The sequence below is a fragment of the Scyliorhinus torazame genome, chromosome 3, assembly GCF_047496885.1.
Source record: "Scyliorhinus torazame isolate Kashiwa2021f chromosome 3, sScyTor2.1, whole genome shotgun sequence".
Lineage (NCBI taxonomy): Eukaryota > Metazoa > Chordata > Chondrichthyes > Carcharhiniformes > Scyliorhinidae > Scyliorhinus > Scyliorhinus torazame.
Window position 1 is genome coordinate 342,806,523 of NC_092709.1, and position 17,216 is coordinate 342,823,738.

Consider the following 17,216-nt stretch of genomic DNA (forward strand, 5'->3'; position numbering starts at 1 on the left):
CCCCCCCCCTCCTTCCCCTCCCCCCCCCCCCCTTCCCACCCCCCCCCCCCCTTCCCCTCCCCCCCCCCCTCCCCCTCCCCCCACCCCCTTCCCCCCTCCCCCCTCCCCCCCCCCCCCCCCCTTCCCCTCCCCCCCCCCCCCAACCCCACCCCCCCCCCCCACCCTCCCCCCTCCCCTCCCCCTCCCCACCCCCACCCCCCCCCTTCCCCACCCCCCCCCACCCCCCCCCCCCCCCACCCCCCCCCCTTCCCCTCCCCCCCCCATCCCCTCCCCCCCCCCCACCCCACCCCCCCCCTCCCCACCCCCCCCCTTCCCCCCCCCCCCCCAACCCCCCCCCCCCTCCCCACCCTCCCCCCCTTCCCCCTCCCCCCCCTCCCTACCCCACCCCACCCCCCCCACCCCCACCCCCCCCTTCCCCTCCCCCCCCCCCTCCCCCCCCTCCCCCCCCTCCCCCCCTCCCCTCCCCCCCCCTCCCCCCCCTTCCCCCCCCCCCCTCCCCCCCCTTCCCCCCCCCCCACCCCTCCCCTTCCCCCCCTCCCCCCCTTCCCCTCCCCCCCCCCCTCCCCCCTCCCCCCCCCTCCCCCCCCTCCCCCCCCCTTCCCCTCCCCCCCACCCCCCCCTCCCCCCTCCCCTCCCCCACCCCCCCCCCCACCCCCCCTCCCCTCCCCCTCCCCCTCCTTCCCCCCCCCCCCCCTCCCCTCCTTCCCCTCCCCCTCCCCCCCTTCCCCTCCCCCCCCCCTCCCCCCCTCCCTCCCCCCCCTCCCCCCCTCCCCTCCCCCTTCCCCCCCTCCCCCTCCAACCCCTCCCCCCCCTTCCCCTCCCCCTCCCCCCCCCCTTCCCCCACCCCTCCCCCCCTTCCCCCTCCCTCCCCCCCTTCCCCTCCCCTCCCCCCCCTCCCCTCCCCCTCCCCCCCCCCCTTCCCTCCCCCCCTTCCCCCTCCCCTTCCCCCTCCCCTCCCCCCCCTTCCCCTCCCCTCCCCCCCTTCCCCCTCCCCTCCCCCCCCCTTCCCCCTCCCCTCCCCCCCTTCCCCTCCCCTTCCCCCTCCCCTCCCCCCCTTCCCCTCCCCCTTCCCCTCCCCCCTTCCCCTCCCCCCCCTTCCCCTCCCCCTCCCCCCTTCCCCTCCCCCCCTTCCCCTCCCCCTCCCCCCCCCCTTCCCCTCCCCCTCCCCCCCCCTCCCCCCCCCCCCCTTCCCCTCCCCCCCCTCCTCCCCCCCTTCCCCCTCCCCTCCTTCCCCCTCCCCTTCCCCCTCCCCTCCCCCCCTTCCCCCCCCCCCCCCTTCCCCCCCTCCCCCCCCCTTCCCCTCCCCCCTCCTTCCCCTCCCCCCCCCCCCTCCCCCCCCCCTCCTTCCCCCCCCCCTCCTTCCCCCCCCCCTCCTTCCCCTCCCCCCCCCCCCTCCCCCCCCCCCTCCTTCCCCTCCCCCCCCCTCCTTCCCCTCCCCCCCCCCCCTCCTTCCCCTCCCCCCCCCCCCTCCTTCCCCTCCCCCCCCCCCCTCCTTCCCCTCCCCCCCCCCCCTCCTTCCCCTCCCCCCCCCCCTCCTTCCCCTCCCCCCCCCCCTCCTTCCCCTCCCCCCCCCCCCTCCTTCCCCTCCCCCCCCCCCCTCCTTCCCCTCCCCCCCCCCCTCCTTCCCCTCCCCCCCCCCCCTCCTCCCCCCCCCTCCTCCCCCTCCCCCTCCCCCTTCCCCCTCCCCCTTCCCCCTCCCCCTTCCCCCTCCCCCTTCCCCCTCCCCCCCCCCTCCCCCCCCCCCCCCTCCCCCTTCCCCCTCCCCCCCCCCCCCCTTCCCCCTCCCCCCCCCCCCCCCTCCCCCTTCCCCCTCCCTCCCCCTTCCCCCTCCCCCCCCTCCCCCTTCCCCCTCCCCCCCCCCTCCCCCCTCCCCCCCCCCTCCCCCTTCCCCCTCCCCCCCCCCTCCCCCCTCCCCCCCCCCCTCCCCCCCCCCCCCCTCCCCCTTCCCCCCTTCCCCCTCCCCCTTCCCCCTCCCCCTTCCCCCTTCCCCCTCCCCTCCCCCTTCCCCCTTCCCCCCCCCCTCCCCCTTCCCCCTCCCCCTCCCCCTTCCCCCCCTCCCCCCTTCCCCCCCCCTTCCCCCCCTTCCCTATTTCTCCTCTCTCTCCCCCCCCTGTCCTGCCTGTGTCTCGGTCCCGCTCCCCCTGCCGGTGCCGCTCTGTCATTATCCCCTCAGCTCGGCCCCGCCGGTCATGTGACCCCGGCTGTCATGGTCACATGATCGGCCTCAGTGAAGCAGGAAAAGGATGGAGCTGTACGGCGGAGTGGAGGGGTGAGCGGGGGGGAGGAGGAGGGTCCGTGAGAGCCCCGGCCGGCTCCATCCCCGTCACCCTGACCCTTCCCGGGCAGAATGGGGCCATTACTGAGAAAGGGTTCGAGTGCCCGGGGGTTCACAACATTCACCCCCCCCCTGCCCTGTGGGTACCTTGCCCCCCTGCCCAGTAGATACCTTGCCCACTGCCCTGTGGGTACCTTGCCCCTCTGCTCTGTAGATACCTTGCCCCCTGCCCTGTGGGTACCTTGCCCCATGCCCTGTGGGTACCTTGCCCCCCTGCCCTGTAGATACCTTGCCCACTGCCCTGTGGGCACCTTGCCCCCTGCCCAGTGGGTACCTTGCCCCCCTGCCCTGTGGGTACCTTGCCCCCCTGCCCTGTGGGTCCCTTGCCCCCTGCCCTGTGGGTCCCTTGCCCCCCTGCCCTGTGGGTCCCTTGCCCCCCTGCCCTGTGGGTCCCTTGCCCCCCTGCCCAGTGGGTACCTTGCCCCCCTGCCCAGTGGGTACCTTGCCCCCCTGCCCTGTGGGTACCTTGCCCCCCTGCCCTGGGGTACCTTGCCCCCCTGCCCTGTGGGTCCCTTGCCCCCCTGCCCTGTGGGTCCCTTGCCCCCCTGCCCTGTGGGTCCCTTGCCCCCCTGCCCTGTGGGTCCCTTGCCCCCCTGCCCTGTGGGTCGCTTGCCCCCCTGCCCTGTGGGTCCCTTGCCCCCCTGCCCTGTGGGTCCCTTGCCCCCCTGCCCTGTGGGTCCCTTGCCCCCCTGCCCTGTGGGTCCCTTGCCCCCCTGCCCTGTGGGTCCCTTGCCCCCCTGCCCTGTGGGTCCCTTGCCCCCCTGCCCTGTGGGTCCCTTGCCCCCCTGCCCTGTGGGTCCCTTGCCCCCCTGCCCTGTGGGTCCCCTGCCCTGTGGGTCCCTTGTCCCCCTGCCCTGTGGGTCCCTTGCCCCCCTGCCCTGTGGGTCCCTTGCCCCCCTGCCCTGTGGGTCCCTTGCCCCCCTGCCCTGTGGGTCCCTTGCCCCCCTGCCCTGTGGGTCCCTTGCCCCCCTGCCCTGTGGGTCCCTTGCCCCCCTGCCCTGTGGGTCCCTTGCCCCCCTGCCCTGTGGGTCCCTTGCCTCCCTGCCCTGTGGGTCCCTTGCCCCCCTGCCCTGTGGGTCCCCTGCCCTGTGGGTCCCTTGTCCCCCTGCCCTGTGGGTCCCTTGCCCCCCTGCCCTGTGGGTCCCTTGCCCCCTGCCCTGTGGGTCCCTTGCCCCCCTGCCCTGTGGGTCCCTTGCCCCCCTGCCCTGTGGGTCCCTTGCCCCCCTGCCCTGTGGGTCCCTTGCCCCCCCTGCCCTGTGGGTCCCTTGCCCCCCTGCCCTGTGGGTCCCTTGCCCCCCTGCCCTGTGGGTCCCTTGCCCCCTTGCCCTGTGGGTCCCTTGCCCCCCTGCCCTGTGGGTCCCTTGCCCCCCTGCCCTGTGGTTCCCTTGCCCCCCTGCCCTGTGGTTCCCTTCCCTTGCCCCCTGCCCTGTGGTTCCCTTCCCTTGCCCCCTGCCCTGTGGGTCCCTTGCCCCCCTGCCCTGTGGGTCCCTTGCCCCCCTGCCCTGTGGGTCCCTTGCCCCCCTGCCCTGTGGGTCCCTTGCCACCCTGCCCTGTTTGTCCCTTGCCACCCTGCCCTGTGGGTCCCTTGCCCCCCTGCCCTGTGGGTCCCTTGCCCCCCTGCCCTGTGGTTCCCTTGCTCCTGCCCTGTGGGTCCCTTGCCCCCCCAGACCTGTGGGTCCCTTGCCCCCCTGCCCTGTGGGTCCCTTGCCCCCCTGCCCTGTGGGTCCCTTGCCCCCCTGCCCTGTGGGTCCCTTGCCCCCCTGCCCTGTGGGTCCCTTGCTCCTGCCCTGTGGGTCCCTTGTCCCCCAGACCTGTGGGTCCCTTGCCCCCCTGCCCTGTGGGTCCCTTGCCCCCCTGCCCTGTGGGTCCCTTGCCCCCCTGCCCTGTGGGTCCCTTGCCCCCCTGCCCTGTGGGTCCCTTGCCCACGCCGACACCCCATGAAACAATTATTTTTAAGAGTGCTGGAGGAAAATGGGACTTTTTCTGTATATTCAAACATAAATCAATTTTTCTTTCTCTCTTAGAGGAGCAACTGGATCAAACGTGGTGCTTATTGCTGCTGATGGGAAGATTGTATCCAAGGTAGATGGTCCAGCTACCAACCATTGGGTAAAGAATAGTTTTTTATATCCTACTGGGCGGTCAGGCAGTGCAACGATACTGGAGTTATTGACTAATCAAACTCCGATTAATTAATTTACAACAGACCCAGAGGCCGGGCTAAGTTTGGGAACTTTGGAAGCCATAAACCCAAAGTATTTGTTTTTCCCCAAGCATATTATATTTCCCTCATATCATGTCTTGAATTGTTATCCAAAACTATTGCATGCTGAAATAAATTCATCCAGTTTTCATTTGAGGGACTCAATCATCATTACAGCACAGATAGAGACCATTTGGCACATTGAATCTGTGCTGGCTATCTGTAGAGCAATTCAGCTCCAAACCACTCCTCTATTCCTCCATCCTACAAGGATTATTTCCCTCCAGTATCATCCATTTTCCTTTTGAAATCGTTGATAACTTCAGTTTCTACCAAATGCACAAAATTCCAGATCATCAACGGTCACTTTAAAGAAAAAGTTCTTCCTCGCAAATCCACCACACAGATTTGCTCAAAACTTTAAATCTGTGTTCCATAGTCCTTGTACCATCTGCGTCTGGTGACACTTTACTAAATCTGTCATCATCTTGTACATCTGCATCAATTCTTCCCTCAAGTTCTGTTACTCTAAGGCGAGGAACCCCAATTTCTCCAACTTTCTTTTGATAAATTTAGAGTACCCAATTCATTTTTCCAATTAAGGGGCAATTTAGCGTGGCCAATCCACCTACCCTGCACATCTTTGGATTGTGGGGGCGAAACCCACGCAAACACGGGGAGAATGTGCAAACTCCACACGGACAGTGACCCGGAGCCGGGATTGAACCCGGGATCTTGGCAGCGTGAGACAGTAGTGCTAACCACTGTGACACCGTGCTGCCCAGCCCCTTTATTCTTCCAGCAAAGTGCATAACTTCACATTTTCCAACATTATATTCCATTTGACAAGTTTTTGCCCATTCACTTAACCTGTTTAAGTCCTTCTATAGATTCTGTAGATTCTTTGTGTCATCCTCACCACTTGCCTTCCCACCTATTCCCACCAGCTGTGGAGGTCAAACTTCTTACTGCATTTGGACATTGGCTGCTTCAGTACCTGAGAAGTCACGAATGGTGCTGAACATGGTGCAATCGTCAGTGCGCATCCTCACTTCTGATCTTATTGATTGATATTTATTGTCACATGTACCGAAGTACAGTGAAAAGTATTTTTCTGCGGCCGAGGAACGTACACAGTACGTACAGAGTAGACACAAGAATAATCGACAGAGTACATTGACAGCGGTGCATCAACAAATAATGATGGTTACAGTGCGGGACAAGGCCAAGCAAGAGCAGAATAGGGCGTCGTGAATAGCGTTCTTACAGGGAACAGGTCAGTCCGAGGGAGAGTTGTTGAGGAGTCTTGTAGCTGTGGGGAAGAAGCTGTTCCTATGTCGGGATGTGCAGGTCCTTAGACTTCTGTATCTTCTGCCTGGTGGAAGGGTCTGGAAGAAGGCAATGCCTGGGTGTGAGGGGTCTCTGACAATGCTGTCTGCCTTTCTGAGGGAACGGGAGGTGTAGACAGAATCAATGGGAGGATGGCAAGTTTGTGTGATGCGTTGGGCTGTGTTCACCACACTTATAGTTTCTTGCGATCTTGGGTCGAGCAGTTGCCATACCAGGCTGTGATGCAGCCGGATAGGATGCTTTCTATGGCTCTTCTGTAGAAGTTTGTGAGAGTCGATGCAGACATGTCAAATTTCTTTAGCTTCCGTAGGAAATAGAGACGTTGTTGGGCTTTCTTGACTGTTGCATCAATGTGGGTGGACCAGGACACACTGTTGGTGATGGTGACCGCCAGGAACCTAAAGCTATCGACCATCTCCACTTCGGAGCCATTGATGCAGATGGGAGTGTGTGTCGTGCTGCGCTTCCTGAAGTCGATGATCAGTTCCTTGGTCTTTCCAACATTTAGAGAGAGGTTGTTTTCGGTGCACCATGCAACCAAGTGATCAATCTTCCTTCTGTAGTCTGATTCGTCGTTGTCTGAGATATGACCCACCACAGTCATATCATTTGCAAACTTATAGATTGAATTGGAGTTGAATCTCGCCACAGAGTCATGTATGTACAGGGAGTATAGTACAGGACTGAGCACACATCCTTGCGGGGCTCCGGTGTTGAGGACTATTGTGGAGGAGGTGCTGTTGCCTATCCTGACAGATTGCGGTCTGTTGGTGAGGAAGTTGAGGATCTAGCTGCACAGGGAGGGGGCAAGTCCAAGATTGCCGAGTTTGGTTATTCGTCTTTTTGGGATAATGATGTTGAAAGCGGAGCTGTAGTCTATGAACAGCAGTCTTACATAGGTGTCCTTGTTGTCGAGGTGTTCGAGAGTTGATTGTAGAGCCAGAGAGATAGCATCTGCTGCGGACGTTTGCCGCAGTAGGCGAACTGCAATGGATCGAGACCACCTGGGAGGCTGGAATGATCCATCTCATACATATCTGCTAAAAGCATTTCCTAATACAGACATCAGGGCCACTGGTCGGTAGGCAGGCGACCTTGTCCTTCTTTGGTACTGGTATTATGGTGGTCTTTTTGAAGCAGGTAGGGACCTTGGAGCGGAGAAGTGAGGGGTTGAAGATGTCTGCGAATGCACTCGCCAGCTGGTCTGTGCAGGCTCGGAGTGCTCGCCCAGGGACTCCTTCGCGGCCTGTCGCTTTCCGCGGGTTCACTTTCAAGAAGGCAGCTCTTACCTCTGAGGCTGTAATAGTGGGTATGGGCTGTTGGGGCGGGTGGCACGATGTATTCGCTGACTGTTCAAAGCGGGCAAAGAATTTGTTCAGTTCACCCGGGAGGGATGCTCCAGCCCCAGATATTCCGCCTGGCCTTGCTTTGTAGCCTGTGATCTCGTGTAGGCCCTGCCATAGTCGTCGTGGGTCAGTGTCGTTGGCCTGGGACTCTAGTTTGATGCGGTATTGTCTTTTGGCATCCATGATGGCTTTCCGTACATCGTACCTGGATTTCTTCCATAGGTCAGAGTCGTGGGTCAGACTTGAACGCATCCGTCCGGGACTTTAGCAGGGAGTGGACCTTTTGGTTGAGCCAGGGTTTCTGATTGGTGAACACCCGTATTGTCTTCTTTGGTACACAGTCCTCGACACACTTACTGATGAAGTCTGTGACAGTGGTTGCGTACCCATCCAGGTTAGCTGCCATGGCCTTGAATGTGAACTTATGATTGAGAGAAGGTCATTGATGAAACAATTGAGGATGGTTGGCACTAGGGCACTACCCTGAGGAACTCCTGCAGTGATGTCCTTGGACTAAGCTGATTGACCTCCAATCACCACAACTCTCTTCCTTTGTGCCAGGTATGACTCCAACCAGCGGAGAGTTTTCCCCCTGATTCCCATTGACTCCAGTTTAGCTAGGGCTCCTTGATGCAACACTCGGTCAAATGTTACCCTGATGTCAAGTGCGGTCACTCTCCTTTCTGATATCTTCCCACGTGAGTCCTTCTCTTTTTGGGGACATACATATCAAGCCCATGTTGTTTCCCAGCACGCGCACTCTTCGGTTCCGCCACCACTGTTTCGATCAGATTTGTGCTGGTTCCCTAATAGTAATAATAATAGCTTATTGTCACAAGTAGGCTTGAATGAAGTTACTGTGAAAAGCCCCTAGTTGCCACATTCCGGCACCTGTTCGGGGAGGCCGGTACGGCAATTGAACCCGCGCAGATGGCCTTGCCCTGCATCACAAGCCAGCTGTTTAGCCCACCGTGCTAAACCAGCGCTTACACCGTTTTGCATTCTTGCTCCACAATCATCTTTCTTAGTTTAGACCATAAGACATAGGAGCGGAAGTAAGGCCATTCGGCCCATCGACTCCACTCCACCATTCAATCATGGCTGATTTCAACTCCATTTACCCGCTCTCTCTCCATAGCCCTTAATTCCTCGAGAAATCAAGAATTTATCAACTTCTGTCTTAAAGACACTCAACGTCCCGACCTCCACCGCCCTCTGTGGTAATGAATTCCACAGACCCGCCACTCTCTGGCTGAAGAAATTTCTCCTCATCTCTGTTCTAAAGTGACTCCCTTTTATTCTAAGGCTGTGCCCCCAGGTCCTAGTCTCCCCTGCTAATGGAAACAACTTCCCTACATCCACCCTATCTAAGCCATTCATTATCTTGTAAGTTTCTATTAGATCTCCCCTCAACCTCCTAAACCCCAATGAATATAATCCCAGGATCCTCAGACGTTCATCGTATGTTAGGCCTACCATTCCTGGGATCATCCGTGTGAATCTCCGCTGGACCCGCTCCAGTGCCAGTATGTCCTTCCTGAGGTGTGGGGCCCAAAATTGCTCACAGTATTCTAAATGGGGCCTAACTAATGCTTTATAAAGCTTCAGAAGTACATCCCTGCTTTTATATTCCAAGCCTCTTGAGATGAATGACAACATTGCATTTGCTTTCTTAATTACGGACTCAACCTGCAAGTTTACCTTTAGAGAATCCTGGACTAGGACTCCCAAGTCCCTTTGCACTTCAGCATTATGAATTTTGTCACCGTTTAGAAAATAGTCCATGCCTCTATTCTTTTTTCCAAAGTGCAAGACCTCGCACTTGCCCACGATGAATTTCATCAGCCATTTCTTGGACCACTCTGCTAAACTGTCTAAATCTTTCTGCAGCCTCCCCACCTCCTCCTGACTACCTGTCCCTCCACCTATCTTTGTATCATCGGCAAACTTAGCCAGAATGCCCTCAGTCCCGTCATCTAGATCGTTAATATTTAAAGAGAACAGCTGTGGCCCCAACACTGAACCCTGCGGGACACCACTCGTCACCGGTTGCCATTCCGAAAAAGAACCTTTTATCCCAACTCTCTGCCTTCTGCCTGACAGCCAATCGTCAATCCATGTTAGTACCTTGCCTCGAATACCATGGGCCCTTATTTTACCCAGCAGTCTCCCGTGAGGCACCTTATCAAAGGCCTTTTGGAAGTCAAGATAGATGACATCCATTGGCTCTCCTTGGTCTAACCTATTTGTTATCTCTTCAAGGAACTCTAACAGGTTTGTCAGGCACGACCTCCCCTTACTAAATCCATGCTGACTTGTCCTAATCCGACCCTGCACTTCCAAGAATTTAGAAATCTCATCCTTAACAATGGATTCTAGAATCTTGCCAACAACCGAGGTTAGGCTAATTGGTCTATAATTTTCCATCTTTTTCCTTGTTCCCTTCTTGAACAGGGGGGTTACAACAGCGATTTTCCAATCCTCTGGGACTTTCCCTGACTTCAGTGACTTTTGAAAGATCATAACTAACGCCTCCACTATTTCTTCAGCTATCTCCTTTAGAACTCTAGGATGTAGCCCATCTGGGCCTGGAGATTTATCAATTTTTAGACCTCTTAGTTTCTCTAGCACTTTCTCCTTTGTGATGGCTACCATATTCAACTCTGCCCCCTGACTCTCCGGAATTGTTGGGATATTACTCATGTCTTCTACTGTGAAGACTGACGCAAAGTACTTATTCAGTTCCTCAGCTATTTCCTTGTCTCCCATCACAAAATTACCAGCGTCATTTTGGAGCGGCCCAATGTCAATTTTTGCCTCCCGTTTGTTTTTAATGTATTTAAAGAAACTTTTACTATCATTCCTAATGTTACTGGCTAGCCTACCTTCAAATTTGATCCTCTCTTTCCTTATCTGTCTCTTTGTTATCCTCTGTTTGTTTTTGTAGCCTTCACAATCTTCTGACTTCCCACTACTCTTTGCCACATTATAGGCTTTCTCTTTTGCTTTGATGCATTCCCAAACTTCCTTTGTCAGCCATGGCTGCCTAATCCCCCCTCTGATAACCTTTCTTTTCTTTGGGATGAACCTCTGTACTGTGTCCTCAATTACTCCCAGAAACTCCTGCCATTGCTGTTCTACTGTCTTTCCCACTAGGCTCTGCTCCCAGTCGATTTTCGTCAGTTCCTCCCTCATGCCCCTGTAGTTACCTTTATTTAACTGTAACACCTTTACATCTGATTCTACCTTCTTTCTTTCAAATTGGAGATTGAATTCGACCATATTATGATCACTGCCTCCTAAGTGCTCCCTTACTTTAAGATCTTTAATCAAGTCTGGCTCATTACATAACACTAAGTCCAGAATGGCCTGTTCCCTCGTGGGCTCCATCACAAGCTGTTCCAAAAAGCCCTCCTGTAAACATTCAATGAATTCCCTTTCCTTGGGTCCACTGGCAGTATTATTTACCCAGTCCACCTGCATATTGAAGTCCCCCATGATCACTGTGACCTTGCCTTTCTGACATGCACTTTCTATTTCGTGGTGCATTTTGTGCCCCTGGTCCTGACCACTGTTAGGAGGCCTGTACATAATTCCCATTATGGTTTTTTTGCCTTTGTGGTTCCTCAACGCTACCCACACAGACTCCACATCACCTGACCCTATGTCGTTTAGTGCTATTGATTTAATTTCATTCCTAATTAACAAGGCAACCCCGCCCCCTCTGCCCACCTCTCTGTCTTTTCGATAGGTTGTGAATCCCTGGATGTTTAAATGCCAGTCCTGAACCCCCTGCAACCATGTCTCTGTGATGCCTACCACATCATACCTGCCAGTCACAATCTGGCCACAAGCTCATCTACCTTGTTCCGTACACTGCGCGCATTTAAATATAGCACCTTTAATTCTCTATTGACCGTCCCTTTTTGTTTTCTTAGTGTGGTGGACCTTGGTTTACTGAGCCTTTCCATACACTGTGTCATATTTTGTGGGATGGGGATTATTGTAACCTCTCCTGAGTTCTGTCTTTTCGTGTTTTTTTGTATTCCTAAGCAGCTACGCTTCCCACTGATTACTTCACCTCTTGGTTCCCTGACTTTCCCTTCCCCCCCCAGTCTTTAGTTTAAAGTCCTATTGACCACCCTATTTACTCTTTTCGCCAGAACACTGGTCCCAGCTCGGTTCAGGTGGAGACCATCCCAACGGTATAGGTCCCCCCTGTCCCAAAACTGATGCCAGTGTCCCATGAAAAGGAACCCCTCATTCCCACACCACTCTTTCAGCCACGTGTTAACTTCCCTTATTCTTGCCTCCCTATGCCAATTTGCACGTGGTTCGGGCAGTAATCCGGAGATTATGACCCTTGAGGACCTGTTTTTTAATTTGAATCCTAGCTCTTTATAATCTCTAAACAGGTCCTCTTTCCTAGACTTGCCTATGGTGTTGGTACCGATATGGACCACAACAACTGGATCCTCCCCCTCCCTCTCCAGTATCCTTTCAAGCCGGTCAGAGATGTCCCGCACCCTAGCACCGGGCAGGCAACATACCATGCGGGACTCTTTATCCTGCTCACAAAGGATACTATCTATCCCCCTGATAATAGAATCCCCTACAACTACAACTTGCCTATTTACTCCCTCCCCTTGAATGGCCTGCTGAACCATGGTGCCTTGGTCAGCTGACTCATCCTTCCTGCAACCCTGTTCGCCATCCACACGGAGCAAGTGCCTCATACCTGTTGGACAGAGTCAAGGGCTGAGGCTCCTGAGTTCCTGACTGCTGGTTCCCTTTACCTGCCTGACTTGCAGTCACACCCTGCTGTCCCTGGCCACTGGCAGGATTTAAACTACTTACTCTGACAGGTGTGACTGCCTCCTGAAACACAGTGTCCAGGTAAGTCTCCCCCTCCCGGATGTGCCTCAGTGTTTGAAGCTCAGACTCCAGCTCATCAACTCTGAGCCGGAGCTGTTCGAGCAGCCAACATTTACTGCAGATGTGGTCACTGCAGCTCGCAATGGGATCTGCCAGCTCCCACATCAAGCAGCTCAAGCACATCACATGACCAGCCATCACTAATTAATTAATTAGTTTAATTTAAGTTTATGGTGGGGGCAGCTTCAGCCAATCAGACACTACTCTGCGCTTTTAACTGAAAAACAGCACAATTAGATTAACCACTTACCTTTCCTGGTTACCTCACTGCACCAAACTACCAAATTCTCACTGTCTGTATCTCTCTCACTCCAGCTGTGTCTCCTTGACCTGCGCAATGCTAATAATATAATATAATAATGGTAATAATAATAGTATAATATGGCACTTACCTCACACCAATGGGTCTTATTATTAGGTTAGAGGAGGAGGGCGGGTGGGAGACACTACACGCGTAGTGTCTCGGGTTTCCTCTCCACCAGAATTTATTGGTTTTGGGGGGGGCCTTCCCAGACGTCCGCGGGTCGAAAAAAACCCCAGAAAAGAAGTGTTTTTTTAAAGGAAAAACTTACCTCCCAGAAATGCCTTGCACACCGCTCCCGCCGAAATCCAACGGCCTGCTCCTGTGAAGGTAAGTGTTTTTTAAAGGAAGAACTTACCTCCCAGAAATGCCTTGCGCACCGTTCAATATGCCGCTCCCTGAGTAACCTGTAACACACACTCTGGCTCGCCAACAAAACTACTACCAAACAATTCGAGAGTTGCTCAACACGGAAATATTCAACTCTGCCCCCTGACTCTCCGGAATTGTTGGGATATTACTCATGTCTTCTACTGTGAAGACTGACGCAAAGTACTTATTTAGTTCCTCAGCTATTTCCTTGTCTCCCATCACTAGATTACCAGCGTCACCAGCGTTTGTTCCACAAATTGACCATTTGGCCGTTTAAGTCTTGTTTCCACAGATTAGTTTTGAAATAACCCTCCTTCAAGTGGAGGTCTTGTACTTTGGTTCTTCTGAACGTTGTCCACATTATTCAGTATTTTAGAACCCGAAAAACAAATCTCATCACCTATTAACTTTTTCCAGAGAGGTCACTCACAATTTACATAATCGCTTCATTCCATTATGTTATTATGTGAGCAGAGGTAAAACAAAGTGCTTGGAAAATGCCATTCAATTCCTGCTGACGTTATGTCATTTTTCTATCTGGTTGTTTGAGTCAGACAAGGAGCATTGGGACCAACGAGAGTATCCATTGGCTGTCTGGGGTGAGCAGAGAGGGTGATTGGCTGGCTGGGACCAACACGAGAGACTGATTGGCTGGCTGGAACCAACGAGAGGGCCCATTGGCTGTCTGGGATGAGCAGAGAGGGTGATTGGCTGGCTGGGACCAACAAGAGAGACTGATTGGCTGGCTGGAACCAACGAGAGAGCCAATTGGCTGTCTGTGACAGGCAGGAGATTGGTTGGTGGGGTGGGACAGATGAGTGGAGGTTGGCTGGGATAAATGGTGGTTGAATAGGGTGGGGTGGGCTGGTTAGGAGATGGTGCCATGTGCTGATTTTGACCTCTTGTGTGTTTAACCCTCCACAGCTGGTGGGAGCGGACAGATGTTTAGAAAACATCAATAATATGGTCCAGGAAGCCAAACGAGAAGCCGGGGCTGATCCTAAAGTACCACTCAAGTCCTTGGTAGGCAAACCATAATTCTTTATGGAGCTCAAGACTATCCTACATTCATAGAGTCTGAAGTAAAACAACTCACCACTATTCTTAGAATTCCCTGTATGCCAAAATTATTCATGTTGAGCATGACTTTAGTTCATCGAACTCTGATTACATTTTTTTCCTTTGTAATGTTCAAAAATGCTTTGATCCTGGAGGAGTTCTGGTTCCTGTCACTTCTAAAGTTGCTTTATTACCAAATAGTGCCCTTAGCTTGTCAGAACTCTGGCCCCGATTTGGGGTTAACCTGTGCTCTCGTGGATACGCCGTCTCGGGCTTCCCATATTCAACTGGTGTCAGCAGGATTTCGCACCTAAATATTTGTCACCCAATTCAACTGAAGATCCTGGCAATTCTTTTTTAGCTGCTTACTAAAATAATGAACTGCAAAGAAGGTGCGAAATATTGTTTATTTTCATGAAACTAAAAGTTCAATCTGCTTTGAGTTGAAAGACAGGAATCAGTTTTACAGCTTGAGCAGTCACAAGCTGTTTTCTTAACGCCTATTTGATAAAGGCTATCTGCATTTCAAAACCTGCTTTTGCTGCTGCTTTTAACCCTGCGTGGGATTTTTCCCTACATTCTCTCATGCACCCTCAGGTCAGGTTTTGCCAGATTTCCATGTTTCAAATTACATATTTTCCCATTTTTACTTTACAAGTCACAGATGTTTACAGCATGGAAATGGGCACTTTGGCCCAGCTTGTCCATGCCACCCAGTTTCTAACACTAAGCTAGTCCCACTTGCCCACATTTGGCCCATATCCCTCCATACCCACTCTGCCCATGTAACTGTCTAACTGTTTTTTAAAGGAAAAAATTATACCCGCCTCTACCACCGACTGTGGCAGCCCGTTCCAGATGCTCACCACCCTCTGTTGTGAAGAAATTCCCTCTCTGGTCTCTTTTGTATCTCTCACCTCTCACTGTAAACCTATGCCCTCTAGTTCTAGACTCCTCTACCTTTGGGAAAAGATGTTGACTATCTACCTTATCTATGCTCCTCGTTATTTTATAGACCTCTATAAGATCACCCCTAAGCCTCCGACGCTCCAGGGGAAAAAGTCCCATCCTATCCAGTCTCTCCTTATAGCTCAGACCATTAAGTCCTGGTAGCATCCTCGTAAATCTCTTCTGCACTCTTTCTAGTTTAACAATATCCTTCCTACAATAGGGTGACCAGAACTGAACACAGTATTCCATGTGTGTCTGACTAATGTCTTGTACAATTTCAACAAGACGTCCCAACTCCTGTATTCAATATTCTGACCAATAACACCTAGCACGCTGAATACCTTCTTCACCACCCTGTCCACCTGCGACTCCACCTTCAAGGAGCTATGAACCTGCACCCCTAGATCTCTTTGTTCTGTAACTCTCCCCAACTCCCTACCATTAACTGAGTCGGTCCTGCCCTGATTTGATCTAACAAAATGCATCACCTCACATTTATCCAAATTAAACTCCATCTGCCATTCATCGGCCCACTGGCCAATTGGTCAAGATCCTGTTGCAATCTTATATTACCTTCTTCATTATCCACTATGCCACCCAAATCATTAATATATATAACAAATAACAGTGGACCCAGCACCGATCCCTGAGGCTCACCGCTGGTCACAGGCCTCCAGTTTAATAAACAACCCTCCACAACCACCCTTTGGCTTCGGTCTCCAAGCCAACTTTGTATCCAATTGGTTACCTCATCCTGGGTTCCATGAGATTTAACCTTTTGCAACAACCTACCATGTGGTACCTTGTCAAAGGCCTTGCTAAAGTCCATGTAGACAACGTCGACTGCACTGCCCTCATCTACCTTCTTGGTTAACCCTTCACAAATCGCTATCAAATTGGTAAGACATGATTTTCCCCTTACGAAGCCATGCTGACTTTCCTTAATTAGCCCTTGCCTGTCTAAATGCCTGTAGATCCTGTCCCTCAGAATACCTTCCAACAATTTACCCACTACAGAAGTAAGGCTAACCGGTCTGTATTCCCAGGCTTACCCCTACAGCCCTTCTTCAACAAGGGCACAACATTTGCTACCGTCCAACCTTCAGGCACCTCTCCTGCCGTTGTCGATGATTTAAATATTTCAGCTCGGGGCTGGCAATTTCCTCCCGAGCCTCCCACAATGTCCCGGGATACATTTCATCAGGTCCCAGGGATTTATCTATCTTGATGCGCTTTAATACCTCCAGCACCTCCTTCTCTGTAATATGTACACTCAAGACATCACTTTTTATTTCCCCAATTTCCCTAACATTCGTGCCTTTCTTAACAGTGAATGTTGACGAGAAATATTCATTTAGGACCTATCCCATCACTTGTGGATCTGCACATAGATGACCTTGTTTATCCTTAAGAGGCCCGACCCTCTCCCTAGTCACCCTTTTACCCTTTATGTATCTGTAAAAGCTCTTTGGATTTTCCTTTGCCTTGTCTGCCAAGACAATCTCATGTCCCCTTTTTGCCCTCCTAATTTCTCTCTCAACTCTACTCCGACAAGCCCTATACTCTTCAACGGGGCCCATTTGATCCCAGCTGCCTTTGCATGTCATATGCCTCCTTCTGCCTTTTGACCATGGCCTCAATATCCTGAGTCATCCAGGGTTCCCTCCTTCTACCAGCCTTACCCTTCACTCAAAGAGGAATGTGCTCACCTTGAACCCTACTTAACATCTTTAAAAAAAATTTAAAAATATGTTTATTCAAGTTTTCCAACAAAGTTTTTGACAAACCCCCCCCAATAACAGAAGATAAAAGAAACGCAAACACAACAATTAACATTGTACATTGTACAAAACATTTACATTGGGTTTCCCCATGTACAATAGCCCCCCCCATATGACATTTAACGGTACTCGTAGGGGAAGCCCCCCCCCCGCCCACCCCCATTCCCCCCCCAACAGAACCCCCCCCACCCTAGGGTTGCTGCTGACCTTCTAACGCTCCGCGAGATAGTCTAGGAACGGTTGCCACCGCCTGAAGAACCCCTGCACAGACCCTCGTAAGGCAAACTTTATCCTCTCCCGCTTAATGAACTCTGCCATGTCATTTATCCAGGCTTCCACACTGGGGGGGCTTTGCGTCCTTCCACAATAGCAAGATCCTCCGCCGGGCTACCAGGGACGCAAAGGCCAGGATACCGGCCTCTTTCGCCTCCTGCACTCCCGGCTCGTCGGTTACCCCAAATGATGCCAACCCCCAACTCGGCTTGACCTGGACTTTCACCACCTTGGACATAGTCCTCGCAAGACCCCTCCAAAACCCATCCAGTGCCGGGCACGACCAGAACATGTGGACGTGATTTGCCGG

General features: G+C 53.9%; 1 protein-coding gene across 2 annotated transcripts in view; it reads left to right on the forward strand.

Annotated features, from left to right (window-relative positions):
• Nucleotides 1-2,134: 2,134 nt before the first annotated feature.
• Nucleotides 2,135-17,216, forward strand: part of nagk (N-acetylglucosamine kinase) — a 78,331-nt gene continuing 63,249 nt past the window's right edge. The window contains exons 1-3 of one of the 2 annotated variants that reach the window (XM_072497728.1): nucleotides 2,136-2,269; nucleotides 4,360-4,444; nucleotides 13,767-13,865. In XM_072497728.1, the coding sequence (XP_072353829.1) occupies nucleotides 2,244-2,269; nucleotides 4,360-4,444; nucleotides 13,767-13,865 (210 nt within the window). In that variant the 5' untranslated portion in view covers nucleotides 2,136-2,243. Of the gene's footprint in view, nucleotides 2,270-4,359; nucleotides 4,445-13,766; nucleotides 13,866-17,216 lie in introns of both variants that reach the window. The other variant, XM_072497729.1, reaches the window with a different exon arrangement.